The sequence below is a fragment of the Macaca thibetana genome, chromosome 10 (genome assembly GCF_024542745.1).
Source record: "Macaca thibetana thibetana isolate TM-01 chromosome 10, ASM2454274v1, whole genome shotgun sequence".
Taxonomy (NCBI): domain Eukaryota; kingdom Metazoa; phylum Chordata; class Mammalia; order Primates; family Cercopithecidae; genus Macaca; species Macaca thibetana.
The window spans coordinates 10,539,880-10,558,818 of NC_065587.1; the positions used below are offsets into that span (position 1 = coordinate 10,539,880).

The 18,939-nt window shown below is 43.7% G+C and overlaps 1 protein-coding gene across 11 annotated transcripts in view; it reads right to left on the reverse strand.

Annotated features, from left to right (window-relative positions):
• Positions 1-3,804: 3,804 nt before the first annotated feature.
• The window catches only part of TNRC6B (trinucleotide repeat containing adaptor 6B), a 284,641-nt gene continuing 269,506 nt past the window's right edge, over positions 3,805-18,939 (reverse strand). For all 11 annotated transcript variants that reach the window (XM_050805810.1, XM_050805808.1, XM_050805807.1 and 8 more), the window contains 7 exons: positions 17,827-18,003; positions 15,372-15,518; positions 15,026-15,121; positions 11,906-12,130; positions 11,373-11,443; positions 6,159-6,298; positions 3,805-4,534 (listed from right to left, as the gene is read on the reverse strand). In XM_050805810.1, coding sequence (XP_050661767.1) covers positions 4,147-4,534; positions 6,159-6,298; positions 11,373-11,443; positions 11,906-12,130; positions 15,026-15,121; positions 15,372-15,518; positions 17,827-18,003 — 1,244 coding nt within the window. In that variant the 3' untranslated portion in view covers positions 3,805-4,146. The remainder of the gene's footprint in view (positions 4,535-6,158; positions 6,299-11,372; positions 11,444-11,905; positions 12,131-15,025; positions 15,122-15,371; positions 15,519-17,826; positions 18,004-18,939) is intronic.

An 18,939-nucleotide genomic window follows, 5' to 3' on the forward strand; every position in this document is an offset into this window, starting at 1 on the left:
TTGTTTGTTTATTTTAAATTTAGCCCACTGCCTTTGGGGCCTGTCCAGAACCACTCCAATTTCCTTTATGGGCGAGTATCTTACATCTGTGGAGTGACCGGACCACACGCACACACGTGTGCGTCCCCCTTGCTCAGGATGTCTGGGTGTATGTACGAAGGCACTAAAGCGGTTTTAGAGAAATTGCAGGCAGCAACCCCACCCACTCCCTTTACCTGTCGAGCTGGAGTTTCTTTCCCACTGGGAAGCTTAATGTTTAAAACAAGCTTAATGTTTAAAAGAAGCTGTGGTCATGCTTGGGAATTCTGACCCCTGGCCCCAGGAGGGAATACAAAATAATTCAACATCACCAAAAACTGAAAGGAAACACTCCACATCGCCGGCTAAGGGATGGGGATAATTAAGCAGCAGATCTTCGAAACAGCAATTAAAACGAGCACAACAGTAGCTGGGAGCTAAAAAAGTAAAATCACTTGTTCCTTATTAGATTCTTCTATATTTTCTCCTCCTTCCAAAACAAACGGAGGTAAGACAGACATTCTTCATTAATAGGACAGTCCATAGATAATTTTCCTCTAGTAATGCCTATATTTAAAATTTGTTCCAAAAATTATTAACCTATATTTCCTAACTCTTTACATAGATTCTCAGCAATCCAACTGTACTATTTTACAGATTAGAGTTACTTTTTTTTTTTTTTTTTAAGCTGTTGTTTCTTCCTTCCTTCCTTTCTTTTGTTGCTGGGGTTGTGGGGACAGGGAGAAGGGCTCCTTTAAAAAAATAAAAACTACTAGGGGAGATTTCAGTTCAGTCTCAAATGGAAAGGAACAAAGTGATGGCATTCTCATCTATATACACCAAACACTCTCCCATTAAACTACACACAATTTCAAAAGAATCCATGATCGAGCTCTTACAAAGCTTAATCCTTCTCCCATATTTTTAAGATAATGAATTTACCTGTTGCTGCTAAATTGATAATTTTTAAAAAATATTTCTATGTGTTTTAAAATGTATGATCCCCAGTATGACAATAATGTTTGGAGACTTTTCTTTTTACATTTTTTTTAAGTAAAAATTGTTTAAACTTTCTGAAGTTTCAGGAACTTGTAAAAGTTTATTAACAGGAAAGAAACAGCCATCTCTCTAGGATAAGATACGGTTAAATAAACCATCTTCAAAAAACTGGCTTCCTACCCTAGAATTCCTGAGAATGCTTGCAAATTTTAAAGCAGGAAAACAAATGTTAAAAACAGAAACAAAAAACACTGTTAAATGCTCCCAGAGTTAGTCTTCATCTAAAATATATATTTATATGTATATATATACGCACTTTTTGGTCTTTTTTTTTTTTTAAAGTTTTTAGTTTTTTTTCCCTTTAAGCTTATGATGGAAGAACGTTTTAGCTTCTCATGTTTATTTTTACATATTTCAAATCCCTCATTATGTCTTGTAAACAAGAGGGGCTCTAGCACCCGGCTTTCACCGTAGTATCATAAGGAACTCAACTAACCCATAGTGCAGGTCAAGGAACCAACAGGCAGGAGGAGAGGAGGGTGGGGCAGGACACAGCAGTGAACCAAGAGCGGCAGTGGACAGGGTCACCACTGGCTCGCAGGAGCCTTGGGATATGCTCCTGGTCCAGGGACGCTAAGATTTACCCTTCTCTAGATGTCTGAATACAAGCTGCTCTTCACCTGGTGGTCACCACACGACAGCACTTTGCTCCACACAGAGAGCAGTCAGTGGGGCTGCTGGAAGGACAGCTTTTGTATGGGGAACAGCGGTGGAAGGGGCACGGTGGTGATTCAAATTGGAGAGCAGGAAGAGGGCACGCTCAAGGCACCCAGTGGGGCCAGGTCAATGCTGCAGACGCCAAGTGTGACCACCCACCCACAGAGGGCTGGCTCATGCAGGCTTGTACACGTGAACACTCACTTGAGTCATGCCTGTCAATCTCTTTTGAGGCTAGGTTTATAATCAACAGGGTAAGCCAGAAGGGCTACAGAATTTCCCATTCTTTGTCTCACAAAACCACTGAAATGCAAATAACTTGTTTTAGGCTTTTCCTATACACACCCACCCACCCACCTACACACAGACACAAGCTAAAAGTCAAATACATTAGGCATTGTTGTATTGTATCCTTCACTGAAGACGCTAAAGAAAGAAAAACTCCCTTGTCCTCAATAGCAGCAAGTTACAGAGGACAGTAGAGGTCTGCTCCCACCAAGGGTTGGAATGGGCAGGTATCTGCTGGTACAAAATGTCGGCACTTTATGTTAAACAGTATAATGCAGACTGGGATGTCCACACAAGTGCTAGCACGTCACCGGCATCCATCCCCCCCACCCTATCTGGTTTTTCCCCCCCTTCAGGTCTATAATTCTCTTCACAATAAGCAGTTTGATACATTTTGATTCCAACATAAGTACATACATGTTGGTGATAACTGTAGATTAAACGTTGCCCCCTGTTCGGCCCAGAGTACTACTACATTGATGCTTAAAAAAAAAAAAAAAAAAAAAAAGTATTTAAATACCGAAATAAAAAAAGCAAAATTACAAGGTGGGGGGAAGAGGTCAAAACCAAAAAAAGGTGCAATACTTAAAAGTCTTTGCTAAGTTATACCTGCCTAAGCAAAACCACATACACAGGAAATACACAACACAGAGAAACGAAAGCAAACGCTTGAAGTACACACTGGTTTAAGAACATTCGTTAAGTAAACGCTTCTGTCAGTGATGGCCTGGTGCTGTGACGCGCCGCGGCCTGGCACAGGTAACGCTCGGCGAGAGAGGAGCAGAGGGAGTAGCTGCAGGTGCTTTCAGGAGGCTGCTCACCACTTACTCTTTTCTTTTTTCATAAAATGAAAAAGAGGACCAACCAATAGAAATATGTAACTCAACTTCACCTGATTCTTTAAAGAATTTCTCAAACCTGATCATAAGGAAAGAGGGAACAAAGTTTTTCTGTTTTTGAGACATCCCATAATCAAAAGCTATCTTCCGTTCCCATTTCAAACTAACGAAAAGGCCTGCATGAAACTTAACAGATACTCAGATGTGCCTGCTGGCCATTCACTTTGGAAAAAAAAAACAGAAATAAACACACAGCTGCTCCGAGAGGTACCTCCTGCCCTAGTTTTTTGGACTTGGCAGTGCTCCACTCTACTGCTAGGTCAAAAGAACAGCCAGAGAAACCCCACATTCAGGCTAAGTTGCAAATGGGAAGGAGCTCCCTGCTTTCATCATTAAAAAGCACTCTGTTCATCTTAATGCAGCCCAATGGAGTTGCTTTAGTAGCAGTGGCTCTCTGGGACTGTGTGTTCTCAGAGTTAAAAAAATAAAATAAAAAGCAGATGGCCGGCCAGCCAGCCTGCAGACTGTCAGCGATGCAGCTTTCTGAGAAGTCAGGGTGGGGCAGGGAGAGAAGGGAAGAACACAGGCACACACACAGACACAGAGAAGGATGCACGCGAATGCACATGAACACACGTGCACACACACACCAGAACGAGCATGCCTGGGCAGTTACATGTGCCAGAACACACTGGTATTTATCAACCAGCCAATCACAAATTTTTTCCTTTTTTTTTTTTAGGTTTTTTGTGTTTTTGTTTTTAAAGTGAGGCTCCGTCAAGTCTTCCCTCCCCCCTCCCCCAACAATTCTTTTGAATTTCCCTCCCTCCCAAACATGGTAGACCTAAGGACGGAAACACACCCAGTGCAAACAAAGTTAAAAAGCTATTTTTTTTCAGTATATATGTTTCTTAGCAACAACTTCCATATAACATGAAAAAAGTGAAAAACTAGAAACTAATTTTTTTAATGTTTTTGTGTTTAAATTTAAATGGTATGTGTACTTGCTTCACATTGTCTTTCTAGGTTGGCGTTCATGATTCAAGTATTTCAAGAGTGATATGTTCTCTTTTTGGATTCATATTCCAAACGAAAAAACTGAAGTTATAAGGGAGGCAACTATGTGCTCAGACAGTCTGTCAATGACCCACCTTTTTTTCTCTCCGTTTTCTTTTTTCCTTTTAAAAATGTATTTATTGCAAGTTGAAAAAAAAAACGAAAAGGTCAAGTTAGTGCTGCTGCTGTTCCAAAAAAGGTCACGAGGTCAGAGTTGAAAGTTCTAAGTTCAGATTGAATCCGACCCTCCTCCCAGAAGGTCACCAGGTAGTAAAGGAGCAGGGCTGCCCATCCTATGGGGATCTTCCACCGTTGGGACTCCCCATAAGCTAGAAGAATAGTTTGGGGGCCCCCACAACGAAGCGCCAGCAAGATCGGCCCCGCTGCTGCCACCAGCGCTGCTGCTCCACTGCCCGAGCCCAGTGGACCCACCGAAAAGATTCAGAGCAGGTCCCACGGGATCTGACTGGTTCTGGCCCGTCTCCAGCGACTGCCACCCCGCGGCTGGTGCACTCGGGGTTGCTGCAGGTGTAGGGGGCTGAGCTTGTGCCAGAAAGCGGCTGACTTCATCATCAGTGGCAAACTCAGCAAGGATGGTAGTGTTTCCCAACACACACCTGGAAGAAGGGAGGGAGAGAGAGCTATGGATCTGAGGAAAATCCTAAAGCACATGGAGGGAGCGACTGCCCAGTCCTTGACATTCAATGTGCGGTCCTTTGACTAGAAGCTGCCATATCCATGAATGCTTTTTAGAATGCAGAGTCCAAGCTCCAACCAAGGCCTCTGGGTCCACAACCTGTATTTCAACCAGACTGCCAGGTAATTGGGAAGTAATGATGTAAAGCAACAAGGCATCACCAAAGCTCAGGATAACCAAGGACTACTAAAGAATATTATATTCTGATATTTCTTGGTGTATGGAATGTATATATTCTAGACAACTTAGCTATCAAGAAAAACGTGTGTGTCTGTGGGGCGCTAAGAGGGATCACTGAACTGGCAGAGGGCTCTGATACTGTAATGGTAGATACCTGTCATTATACATTTGTCCAAAACCACATACTGTACAAGGCCGAGAGTGAACTCTAATGTAAACCACAGACTTTTGGTGATAAGGAGGGGTTCAGCAATCTTGACAAATGCACCACTCTGGTGGAGGATGTTGATAATGGTGGAGGCTATTCTTGTGTGGCAGCAGGAGATATGAGACAAATCTTTCTATTTTCCTCTCAATTTGGCTGTGATCCTAAAACTGCTCTAAAACAAAATAAATAAAGCCTTAGATAAAAAGGAAAGAAAAATATGGTCTCTTTCTTCCCCCACGTGAGTTACGAGGCAAAAGATCAAACCCAAAGCATCAAAGCAACCTGGCTTCAGCCCTTGGAAGTGCTGCTCTTTCTCAGGGGCTCCTCGCTGCCTGAGCCTCCTTGTCCCTGGCTTGCAGTATGTCTGGCTTTCTGCCATGGCATCTGCAGCCAAGGGCAGTCAGCTCTTCTCCATCCACCAGTTTGACAGTGGCAGGGAAGGGGATGGGCAAAGTCTGATCTAGCGCCACCTAATTTAAGCCAAGACCCTGCTACCCACCAAGACCACAATATTTTGTCATCTGCAAAGAGGCTGGAGTAAGCAGCCAGATTCTATTATGAAAAACAATGGCACTTTTATTAGCTGTGTGGTTTTTTTCTTTTTTGAGATGGAGTCTTGCTCTGTCACCAGGCTGGAGTGCAATGATGCAATCTTGGCTCACTGCAACCTCTGCCTCCCAGATTCAAGTGACTCCCCTGCCTCAGCCTTCCGAGTAACTGGGACTACAAGCACGTGCCACCACGCCTGGCTGATTTTTTGTGTTTTAGTAGAGATGGGGTTTCACCACGTTGGCCAGGATGGTCTCCATCTCCTGACCTCATGATCTGCCCACCTCGGCTTCCCAAAGTGCTGGGATTACAGGCGTGAGCCACTGTGCCTGGCCCTAGCTTTGTTTTATGTTACTTAGAATTTACTCACTACTTCACAAATTATTTACATTTGGAATTCTGAAGACTGGCCTCTGATATATACAGGACAATCCAAGCTTAGGTGGAAAAGACCTGGCACCTCCACACTCAAGACTTGCAGATGCATGTGTGATGGTGCCATTCTTCGTGTATGTTCTGGTGCGTCTTTAATTCAGCAGCTGCCAGAATACTCACGGGTGCATCTTCATGCATCTTTGTCTGCGTGGGTGTAGCATCGAATACTCACATGTGCAGTGCAGTTTGGGCCTTGGCCGCCTCCTGTTTGGTGCTGTATCGGATCAGGGCAGTGCCCTGGGTTAGATTCAGATGGAATGTCAGCAGTGGGCCATGCTGCATGCAGATCGTTCTCAAGGTTGACCCATCAATCTAAGGAGTAATGACATTCATGAGATAAAGACTGGAGGTGGGGTGGAAAAGGTAAATTTTAAGATATTCAAAGCACTGGCTGAGACCTAGGGGGCCCATTTTGCAAATCCAGTTTGCATAAATGAGGCTCAAAACAAAAGCATATGATTCAGCCTATGGTCTGTTTTCTTTAAGAGATAAACAGGTGTGAGTGTTAATTTGTAGAGTCAAAAAAGGACAGAAATGAGATGGTATCCACATAAGAATGTAAGTTAACATTCTTAGCATCACTGCTCATGTATTCCTCTGTAAAGAGAAAGACACAAACAAGAAAAGCACTACTAAACATCTGATTATTGAAAATGCTAATGGCTGACCTGGTTCACAGCCTATTCCAACACTGTCTTACCCTACTTTGCCCATCTCTGCCTACTTCTCTATGCCCTGTGTTGACATCAGGCATTTTGACCAAAGGCTGTACTCCTCACCCCAGTTAGACTTTCGCCACTTAAGATCTTCAGCGATTCAGCGATTCGGGACAATTTTCCTAATCTATGAGTTGGATGAACAAACTTATTCACTCTGATTAATTTATTTTGCATCAAGATCTTTTTATTTATTTATTTTTGAGACAGAGTCTTGCTCTGTTGCCCAGACTGGAGTGCAGTGGTATGATCTCAACTCACTGCAACCCCCATCTCCCGGGTTCAAGTGATTCTCCTGCCTCAGCATCCTGAGTAGCTGGAATCAGAGGCGTACTCCACCACTCCTGGCTAATTTTTGTATTTTTAATAGAGACGGGGTTTCACCATGTTGGCCAGGATGGTCTTGATCTCCTGACCTTGTGATCCACTCGCCTCAGCCTCCCAAAGTGCTGGGATTACAGGCATGAGCCACTGTGCCCAGCCTGTCAAGATCTTAAATAGGTATTTAAGATCAGTCCACCATTTCAGTTGATTTCTTTGGAAGATAAACAGATTACTATTGAATTGCTTAACAAGCTGTACTACTGGTGGCAGTGGTAGACACCCTGCAGGATGAAAACAGGCAGTTTCTCTGTAGTTCTTTGCAGAAAATGATCAGAGAAATGTTCTTAGCATTGTTTTATAAGTAATAATAGACTACATAAACATGTCGGCATATGCCTCAAGAGACTTTTTTTTTTTTTTTTTTTTTTGAGACAGTCTTGCTCTGATGCCCAGGCTGGAGTGCAGTGGCGCCATCTTGGCTCACTGCAAGCTCCGCCTCCCAGGTTCACGCCATTCTCCTGCCTCAGCCTCCTGAGTAGCTGGGACTACAGGTGCCCACCACTACACTCGGCTAATTTTTTAAATATTTTTAGTAGAGATGGGGTTTCACCGTGTTAGCCAGGATGGTCTCGAACTCTTGACCTCATGATCTGCCCGCCTTGGCCTCCCAAAGTGCTGGGATTACAAGCGTGAGCCACCGCGCCTGGCCTAAGAGACTTTTTAGGATAGATGCCCTCTAAATAAATTTTAGGTGATGAAATAAAAATTATCCAGATAAAGTAGTTCCTTTTTATCTGAGGGGAACACCTTCCAAGGCCCCCCAGTGGAGGCCTGACACCACCGAAAGTACAGAACTCTAAGTATACTATGTTTTTCCTATACATACATACCTAAGATAAAGGTTAATTTATAAATTAGGCACAGTAAGAGATTAAGATAGAAAAGTTATAATATACTGTAAGTAATATGAATGTGGTCTTTCTCTCAAAATATCTTAATATTTTTTGACTATGGTTTGACCAAGGGTAAGAAACTATGGATAAGGGGGTAGCAACTGTAACAATATATATATTTTTTAAAATTTAGATATGGGGGGGTGTCTCACTCTTCTGTCACCCAGGATGGACAGCAGGTAACTTGCTCTCATAAACTTTTAAGCTATGATAGCGATTAGTCTGCTTTTAGGAAGCTTTGATTTTTAAAATTAATTCTAACCCAAACACAGCCACCCCCATATTCATTTTATATGGATGTATGTGTACAACAGACACTTTTTTCTTTGAAGCAATCTCACTCTGTTACCCAGGCTGGAGTGCAGTGGTGCAATCTCAGCTCACTGCAGCCTCCACCCCCGGGTTCAAGCGATTCTCCTGCCTCAGCCTCCCAACTGAGGTGGGACTACAGGCGCCCACCACACCTGGCTAATTTTTGTATTTTTAGTAGAGATGGGGTTTCACCATGTTGGCCAGGCTGGTCTGGAACTCCTGACCTCAGGTGATCCACCTGCCTCGGCCTCCCAAAAGGGCTGGGATTACAGGCACGAGCCACCACATCTGGCCAGCATTTTTTGTAAGATAGAACAAGTGAACAGCCACCCAGGCTTCTTTCAAAACAGTGCATCTCTTATTGCTTCTCTCAATCTCATCATACCATAATCAACACATTGTGTGACAACTCTTAGAAAACAGGAGGCATAGTTTTGAGGATGGTCATACAAGATTCTTTCTATTTCAGTCAACTATTAGCTAAAGAAATAATTTGGAACTTCTTTTTCTGAGATGGAGTCTCGCTCTGTCACCCAGGCTGGAGTGCAGCGGCGCAATCTCGGCTCACTGCAAGCTCTGCCTCCCGGATTCATGCCATTCTCCTGCCTCAGCCTCCCGAGTAGCTGGGACTACCGATGCCCGCCACCATGCCTGGCTAATTTTTTGTATTTTTTGTAAAGACAGGGTTTCACCGTGTTAGCCAGGATGGTCTCAATCACCTGACCTCGTGATCTGCCCGCCTCGGCCTCCCAAAGTGTTGCGATTACAGGCGTGAGTCACTGCGCCTGGCCATAACTTGGAACTTTCAGCTGAGTTGATTAGATACAGAGATTAAGAGCTGACCCACATCCTCCCTCATGTTAACTGTATTTAGGAAATTGTTTACTTCAATGTGCACCTTGAAATACGAACCCTGTGATTTACTCCCTACAAATGGGCAAATGTATTTAGGAGATGTATTTCCCCACAGAGAATCATAATATGGGTTAGCATATTAAAAGGCCTAAGAAGTCTCAAAGTGAAAAAATCTGCTTAGTTCTGTTTAACCAAGTATACATGTCCAACATATTAGGCCAGAGACCTAATCATATCTCATGAGAACATTCTGGAAAATGTTGGCTTAATAAAGTGTGCATGAATCCATGTATGAATTAAATGCCAGACAATGCATTCCATGTGTCAAAAACAGGAGGCATAACTGACTCCTTTTAACAAGGTGTTGTGAGGGTGTTGTAAAGGTTGTGATGGACTCAGTTTTGATGGGCCCATTTAACTTCGTTCAAATGCTCAACATAATGCTTCTGCAAATGCTTCAGTTATCTAGCAACCAAGGTGAAAGGCAGGGTGCAAATGAAGCCCTTCCACTGGAAAACCACCCGGAGGATATGGTCTGATGAGAGCCAATTATAGTAATGCCATCTACACATGAAGAGGATAATAAACAGAGAGTTAAACATGCCCATGTAGCATTTTTAAATTAAAAGAAAATTTTTTTTTAGACGGAGTCTCACTCTGTCGCCAGGCTGGAGTGCAGTGGCACAATCTCAGCTCACTGCAACCTCCGCCTCCCGGGTTCAAGCGATTCTCCTGCCTCAGCCTCCGAAGTAGCTGGGACTACAGGTGCGCATCACCATGCCCAGCTAATTTTTGTATTTTCAGTAGAGACAGGGTTTCACTACGTTGGCCAGGATGGTCTTGATCTCTTGACCTTGTGATCCACCTGCCTTGGCCTCCCAAAATGCTGAGACTACAGGCGTGAGCCACCACAACTGGCCCCACGTAGCATTTATAAACTATGAAGTCAAATGATCTCTTCCACTGGAGAGATGGATGGTTAGGTATTTACAAAGCACAGAAATGGTTAATATGTTTTAAGAGGGAGAAAATACTGAGGTTTTGTAACTAAACGATGCATGAGATCAATATTAAGAATCATAGGCCGGGCGCGGTGGCTCAAGCCTGTAATCCCAGCACTTTGGGAGGCCGAGACGGGTGGATCACGAGGTCAGGAGATCGAGACCATCCTGGCTAACACAGTGAAACCCCGTCTCTACTAAAAAATACAAAAAAACTAGCCGGGCGAGGTGGCGGGCGCCTGTAGTCCCAGCTACTCGGGAGGCTGAGGCAGGAGAATGGCCTGAACCCGGGAGGCGGAGCTTGCAGTGAGCTGAGATCCTGCCACTGCACTCCAGCAAGGGGGACAGAGTGAGACTCCGTCTCAAAAAAAAAAAAAAAAAAAAGAATCATAAAGAACTTAGTTGAGAAGGGAAGACGCTTTTAGGGATGGGGAAGTATAGGTTCAGGTCTTATTGGAGAATTAACACAGAAACAGGTAGCTTTTGGGTGTCCTTAAAATACTCCCTTTTCCACTAGGTTCCAGATTCTAACATGCACATCTGTATAGCAAATAGTGTCTACTACACAGAAACCACCAGAAAATACCACCCCTACTCTTTTCTCTTTCTCTGCCCCATAAGATCTGCAGGAATCCATGCTAGTGGGTTTTACCTAGTTTTATAAACTAGCATATAAAACTAGTTTTCACTTTTATAAACTGTATGTGTTATCATCATCTTGAAGGCAGGCATGAAGCCTAGTGGCCAGCACCAACCCCTCTCCAGAAGTAGGCTGTGAACCTTGGGTCGGGAGGGGACACCCACCTCCTGCAGTCAAGACCTCTTTGCAGTGATCAGGAGATGAGCTTTCATATCTGCCAGCCTCCCACATCTATTTCCCTCTCTCTCTCTTTTTTTGAGACAGGGTCTTGCACTGTTGCCCAACCTGGACTGCAATGCAATGCAATCATGGCCCATTGCAGCCTCGACCTCTGGGCTCAAATGATCCTTGCACCTCAGCCTCCTGAGCAGCTGTGCGCCACCATGCCTGGCTAATTTTTAATTTTTTGTAGAAACAGGGTCTCACTATATTGCTTGGACTGAATTCAGACTCCTGGCTTCAAGCAATCCTCTCGCCTCGGCCTCCCGAGGTGCTGGGATCACAGGTGTGAGACACCAACTCCCGTCTTTCCCTCTCTTAACACAATCAAGTCCTATCTAGAAAACCACGAGGAAGCACAATTACCTGTGGAGTGAGATTGTGAAGAACCAGCCAGTAACTAGGACGAACTGAGCCACCATCACTCCAGGTAGAGGCTGTGAGCAACCAGAAAAATGGTTAGGAAGAGAAATAAAACAAAAATTCAAGAAAAGCCAAGAAGGAGAAAGATTTTCATGTAGCCCACATTTCTTCTCTGCTTTTATAAACTGTCTCTCTTTTCCACTGGACTTTGACCTTCTTTTTCTCTTCTGTTGATCCCTGACTCCTACGCATGACTTTTATGCATGATTTCCAAGACAGTATTTTCCTCCCAGTGTTCTCGCTCTGCCATTTTTACTCACTTATTTTACCCCATCTGTCCCTTGGGAGTTCTTGGGTCCCTTTGCCTCATACTGACTGCGCCTTTCACTCAAGAGGTACCTTTTCCTCTACCAGAAGAAAAACCAGACAACTATGACTTCCTCTCTTGGGAAGACCTCTTGGTGTCTTCACCATCTGTGTTAACAAAAGCCCCTTGTGGATGAACAATGGCACTCCTTTAGGCAGATCCTCCTCACCCGAGGCGAGCCGTGAGTCCTGTGTCCCCCACCCCCTGACTGATCGGGGTGCTGTGCTGCTCCAGGGAGATGATGGTTTGGGGTTGGTCAGACCAGGAGGTGGGCGGGGCAGCGGTGTAGTGTTCCTGGAGGAAATATGGTTTTTCCACATCTTGTTGGAGAGATGAGTGGGGTTGTGTCCTATGGGATCTGGGGACCATGTTGATTTGTAATCAGGGAACTTTGCTGTAAGAAGAGAAAATTAAGGAACGAATAAGGTTAGATGGTTCACTTTTGTTGACAAATACACATGAGTTTTATCTACATACACATAAATACATACACATTTATATTCTAAAAATAGTACACATTTCAAGCACAGTGATACAAAGTAACACTGTTCTTAGAGCATAATGAACAGAAAATTTTCAGTGACTGCTACTCTGAATTGATATAATTATCATATGAATTAAAGATTTAATAAGATAACCAATTCTCTACTGCTTTCTTAGCTAAAAATGACTTGAAAAGGAGGACACATGCAAGGAGAGTCTTCCTAAAGATACCAGCTTCTGGGTAACAGTGAGAATGTGAACCCTAGCAGAATAAAGTATTCCATAAATAGTCATTGACTGAATGGAAAGTAATTAGTAAATTACGCTTGTCTTGAGCCTTGATCCAGCTTATTAGATATTGATGTTCAAACAGATTCTTTAAAAACAATCAAGAAATATTCACTAAGGGCTTACTATGCATATGGCACTAAATCAGTGCCGTGAGTAATACACATAATTATCCCCAAGAACCTCAAGCTCAGATGGGAAGACAGAACAGATGAGCAACAGAAGTGGTGACCCCATCATCATCACGTATGTTCAATACGCAGAGGGGACCAAGAATGCTGGGCTTGCAGCAAAGGCTTTATAAAGACAGCTCTTGAAGGATTTACATAAATGGATGGGCACAAAGAAACAGGAATGTGTAAACCAAGTTTCAACATAAACTGTCTCTGCATGGAATATGTTCCCCCTCAATTTCGGTTTAACAGTCCACAGGAGCAGAGAGGTAAAGGAGGTTACAAAGGTAGGCTGGGGACTGATTAAGATACTATTACGAGTTTTTGCAATGGATTCAGCAGGGAGTGTTTAAACTACTGTGACAGTAAATAGAATGGAACAGAAGGAATGGATATTTGAAATATGACTGCAGAATAAATCACTACGGAGAAATCATAACTGCCTGGATCCAGGGATTGAGAGAGAGAGAGGAAAGAGGAAGAAAATACTGAGGTTTTGTAACTAAATGATGCATGAGATCATAATTTTTTTTTTTTTGAGACGGAGTCTCGCTTTGTCGCCCAGGCTGGAGTGCAGTGGCGCGATCTCCGCTCACTGCAAGCTCCGCCTCCCGGGTTCACGCCATTCCCCAGCCTCAGTCTCCTGAGTAGCCGGGACTACGGGCACCTACCACCATGCCCAGCTAATTTTTTTTTTTTTTTTGCATTTTTAGTAGAGACCAGGTTTCACCATGTTAGCCAGGACGGTCTTGATCTCCTGACCTTGTGATCCACCCGCCTCGGCCTCCCAAAGTGCTAGGATTACAGGCGAGAGCCACTGTACCCGGCCGAGATCATTAAGAAACATAAAGAACTGAGTTGAGAAGGAAAGACGCTTTTGGGGGTGGGGAAGTACAGGTTCAGTTTTAGACAAGTCTGAGGTGATTCTTGGGCCATCTCTCAGATGAATTTTCAACCGCTGGAAAAAGATATATAGTTCAATCTGAGATATGGGCATTTATAAGTGTAAAAGAGATGGGTAATCAGAGTAAGTTCTTACATGTAAAAGAAATCTTACAAAAGTGTAATGTAAGGTGGTGGTTCAAAACCTGGAATATTGAGATGTCTCCTTTACACACGTGCTCAGAACTGAGGCAAGTTATATCAGCTCTCGGAACCTCACTCAGTTTCTTTATCCACAAAAGAGCGATAACAACAGGACTTACTCATAGCCTTTGGTGAAGGTAAAATAAAAATTCATGTGGAAGGTTTAACATGATGCCTGGCCTGCGGGATCACTCGGTGAGTGGTAGGTTATTGTTGCACTACTGATAGGACACAGAGGTGGGAAGAAAAACAAGACAATCTGCAGCCCACTAGCCTGCAGCATCTTCATAGGTGGATAAAGGTCTGCTTTATTTGCTTTTGCCTAAGCAAAGCATGTAAGTCATAATGACTTTAACAGCTTAAGGTCTGACTTGTGAAAACTGAAGGTGCCAATTACTAATATGTCTACCAACCAGGAAGGCACTATGCTCAGTGAGTGACTTCAAAGCCTTTATTATATCTACTAACTTTTCCATTTCCTAATGTCTTTCAAAAAAACATGAGGAACTTACCAAAAGATGCTAAAATTAATCAAGGTCCTTTTTTTTTTTCCTTCTCTTTTCCTTCCGCCATCTGCCCTTAGCCTTTGTCTATAAATGGGAGGATTTTTAGAGAAAAGCCAGCCATAATTGGCTACCTTAGGAATAATAACCTGGCCTTAACTGGTTCTTCTCATGACCCTTGACTTCTTAGCAGCCTTGGTAAAAGAGAAGCATGTTGGCCGGGCACGGTGGCTCACGCCTGTAATCCCAGCACTTAGGGAGGCCAAGGCGGGCGGATCATGAGGTCAAGAGATCGAGACTACAGTGAAACCCAGTCTCTACTAAAAATACAAAAAATTAGCCGGGCGTGGTGGCGGGCGCCTGTAGTCCCAGCTACTCGGAAGGCTGAGGCAGGAGAATGGCGTGAACCCTGGAGGCAGAGCTTGCAGTGAGCCGAGATCGTGCCACTGCACTCCAGCCTGGGCGACAGAGCGAGACTCCGTCTCAAAAAAGAGAAGCGTGTGTGTCATCAGGACATGACTACAGCCCTCTGGATATGCCAGCTCATCCCAAAGTTGTATCTGGCTCATCCTTCCTGAGACTAGAAGTTCCTCAAAGATATAGCAAATAGAAAAGGGTGTGCTTCCATCTATACTGGCCTATGCTACTGAACTTCTCTAAGAGTATACCTTACGAAATACATGCCAATTTCCTTTATAAAAGGGAACCTGATGAAAAAGTGCTAACCAAAGGGAAACCAAAAATTCACACTCATACCTGAAGTGCTATGAACGTTGGTAAAGGAGTTGTCAGAGGCACTGTAGGGCCAGGCACCAGGTGAAGGCAGCGAGGTGTTGAGGGAAGAATTAGACCCTTGGGTAACAAAGAAGAAGAAGAAAATACTGAAGATAAATGTCAGTATAACCAGGGAAACCTTGAGAGTATTTTATTTAAACTTCAATAGAATGGAGGACAAAATATGTCTAACAAATAAATGTGAAAAGCAATATTCTTACATTTTTTGGTTAAACTTTTAGGTACCAGCAAGTACAAATGAAGTCACAAACTGACAACTATGAAAATGCTGGGTGCTGAATATATAAGAGATGCTTTGCTCAAGTACCTGTGGTGTTATCCCGCAGCAGTTGGTGGTCAGTATCTACAATGGGAGATGTGGCTGTACCCCCCAGCACACTTCCTGGGGTGACATAGGGGTCAGATTCAGGGTCAATGTTTTGGATACCTTTCCATGGCACTCCTGGTTGGAATTCTGAGACAAGGAAAACAAATATTAGAGAAGGAAGGTTGTTTAAATAAAAAAAAATGATAATAGTACTTTTTTGATCTAAGAAATAGGTCTGTGAAAAGTATAAATACTGAATTTATTGTCTGTTAGATTTTCATCACAAAATTAAGGAAAAAAAAATCAGTATGAACATACACTCTTGCCGACGGCACCTTTGTGTTACCACACTGTCTGCGGTAGTGAACTGGAAGCCACAGCTCATCACAGCCTGGCCCCGGTAACCTGATCCTCCTGCTCCCAGGAGACTTCAGGGCTGAAGGCAGGGGAGGCAGGAGTAAGGACTCTGGTGTTCACAAGAATTATCCAAGCATCTAGGCCACGAACTGGTGAAAATATGGGCTAGAGATCAGTGGTCTTTCTCCTTTTCCTTACCAGATGTCGGCCAAAATGCAAAAAATGTAACACAAATGATACTGCCACATAGAATGTCCAGCGATAACCAGCAGGGATAAGTTAGCTTAGCAAGAGAAAGCCTAGAATATTCACGAGAGCTCAGAAGTTTTCAATTGGTCAATCTAAATCATTTTAAAATGTTAAAGCTATGTGACAGAATAAACTTTCATTTTCCAAATCGTGAAGAGAAAGAGCAATGTGTATCACATACGAACAATCTGCATTATACAATTCTACTTTGGCCGGGCGTGGTGGCTCACGCCTGTAATCCCCGCATTTTGAGAGGCTGAAGCGGGCGGATCACCTGAGGTCGGAAGTTCGAGACTAGCCTGCCCAACATGGCAAAACCTCGTCTCTACTAAGCATACAAAAAATTAGCCAGGCGTGGCGGCAGGCATCTGTAATCCCAACTACTTGGGAGGCTGAGGCAGAAGAATCGCTTGAACCTGGGAGGCGGAGCTTGCAGTGAACTGAGATCGCACCACTGTACTCCAGCCTGGGCAACAAGAGCGAAACTCCGTTAAAAAAAAATCTTCAAGCCTGTAATCCCAGCACTTTGGGAGGCCGAGACGGGTGGATCACGAGGTCAGGAGATCGAGACCATCCTGGCTAACACGGTGAAACCCCGTCTCTACTAAAAAATACAAAAAACTAGCCAGGCGAGGTGGCTGGTGCCTGTAGTCCCAGCTACTCGGGAGGCTGAGGCAGGAGAATGGCGTAAACCCAGGAGGCAGAGCTTGCAGTGAGCTGGGATCCGGCCACTGCACTCCAGCCTGGGCGACAGAGCGAGACTCCGTCTCAAAAAAAAAAAAAAAAAAAATTCTACTTTAATAAAATGAAAGTATACATATTCATGTCACAAATACGCATGCACAGAAAGAGGTCTAGGAGGACATATATTTATGGAATTACTGATTTTAATTTTTGCTTTATTAAATGTTCCTATTTTTCTTTTTCTTTTTTTTTTTTTGAGACGGAGTCTCGTTCTGTCGCCCAGGCTGGAGTGCAGTGGTGCGATCTTGGCTCACTGCAAGCTCCGCCTCCCGGGTTCACACCATTCTCTTGCCTCAGCCTCCTGCGTAGCTGGGACTACAGGTGCCCGCCACCTCGCCCGGCTAGTTTTTTTGTATTTTTTAGTAGAGACGGGGTTTCACCGTGTTAGCCAGGATGGTCTCGATCTCCTGACCTCGTGATCCGCCCGTCTCGGCCTCCCAAACTGCTGGGATTACAGGCTTGAGCCACCGCGCCCGGCCATGTTCCCATTTTTCTATCATGAGAATAGATTACTATATCCAACAAAAGAGGAGAGAAAGAAAAATATTAACAAATAATCTCGTGATCACCAGGAGATCGAGACCACAGTGAAACTCCGTTCTACTAAAAATACAAAAAATTAGCCGGGGCGCGGTTTTCTAGCTATCAGGATGAGGCAGGAGAATAGGCGGAGCTTTACGAGATCGCGCCACTGCACTCCAGCCTGGGCAACAGCGTGAGGACTCCGTCTCAAAAGAAAGAAAAATATTAACAAATAATCTCATTGCAATCACTACTGCATATCTAGAGCCTAACTGATAATAAATACTTGCCTAAGAACTAACAGATCAATTCAACAGACACTTCAAAAGAACCCATGTTACAAGGCATCCTATGCGTGGGACGAATGCCAAGTCCCAGTTACAATGTCACTTATCCCCAGATTCCCCATCTAATGAAAATCTTTTGTCTTCCCATAGCACATGCCTTGCTTCTAACAATTATTGAATGAAAAAATGAAAGCAAGTACCTTAGTAACATGAGTCACAAAAGCAATGTATTCTGAACCTGAAACTCACAATTACAAAACAAACGCTATCCTGGAAAAGCATTTCCTGGACAATACCTGGAGGCCAGCTGGCATTGCTGGATTTACTTCCGATTTTATTTGTTGGTGGAGATTTGGCAGGTAACCAGCTATCACCAGCAGGACCCGTATGGCCACCCAGTGTGTCACCAGGGATGATATCAAACTGGTTGTACGGTGACCCTCCCCGGGTCTTACCAGGGGCCACTATAGCGCCTGAAGAAAAGAGAGGAGATTAAATCATCCAAAATAACTCCTATGAATAGAACTTGTCTATTTTTTATTCATTGGAATGCAAACAAACAGTCTTCTGAAGCTGACGGAGTATATACAAACAGCACTGGAATAAGAGGTTGCATTCGAGACTCAGCACATAATTACTAAGCAGCATGCCCAACAAGTCATTTCGCCTCTCTGAGCCTCTCAGTTCCTCACTTAGGCACACAAGATTGTTCTCATGCTTGAATGTTCCTTTCAGTTTTAAAATTCCATGGTCTTAGGAAATTAATGAAACGTTCACATACGAAGAATCTGACCATTATCCCTAGTTTCTATGCTAACAAATGGGGAAAATTCTAACAATTTGTAGCACATAAGAAGGTTTTAACTAAATTTCTACTGATGCTACCCACCCAGGTTCTTAAGGGCTGGCTGATCAGGCTTAGATTAGCTGGAAGCAGTAGGGTAAACAGAGAGTCCATTGGAGGGAAAAGCATCTGCAATTACTTTAAATTCCAACGCAATGAGATGGAATTCCCGCCTAGGGTCTTTGCCAGCACAAGACCAGCAATGAACTCTGCAGCTCTGGGATCCATGGCCTCACACATGAAGAACAGCAAATCCTTTGTAACTGGTTTCCTGAGAGCACTTCAGTGGTTTTGTCGGTGCCCCCATCATGCATTTTTATATGCTACGGGGCAGGAAAAGAATTAAAAGCTTAAAATTGCCTTGAACTAACAAAACATGCACTTTAAATAAAATTTTAGGCGTCAGTGAGATACCAGTCTACTTACTTCTCAAATGAATTTTATATACGGTATTGGGTCACTTGATCTATTCTTAGGATGCTGCTTGTGAAGGGATAAAATTATTTCCAGGGTGATGCAGCCTAATGGGAATATTATCAAAACTATCTCCACGCTCAGCTAAGAG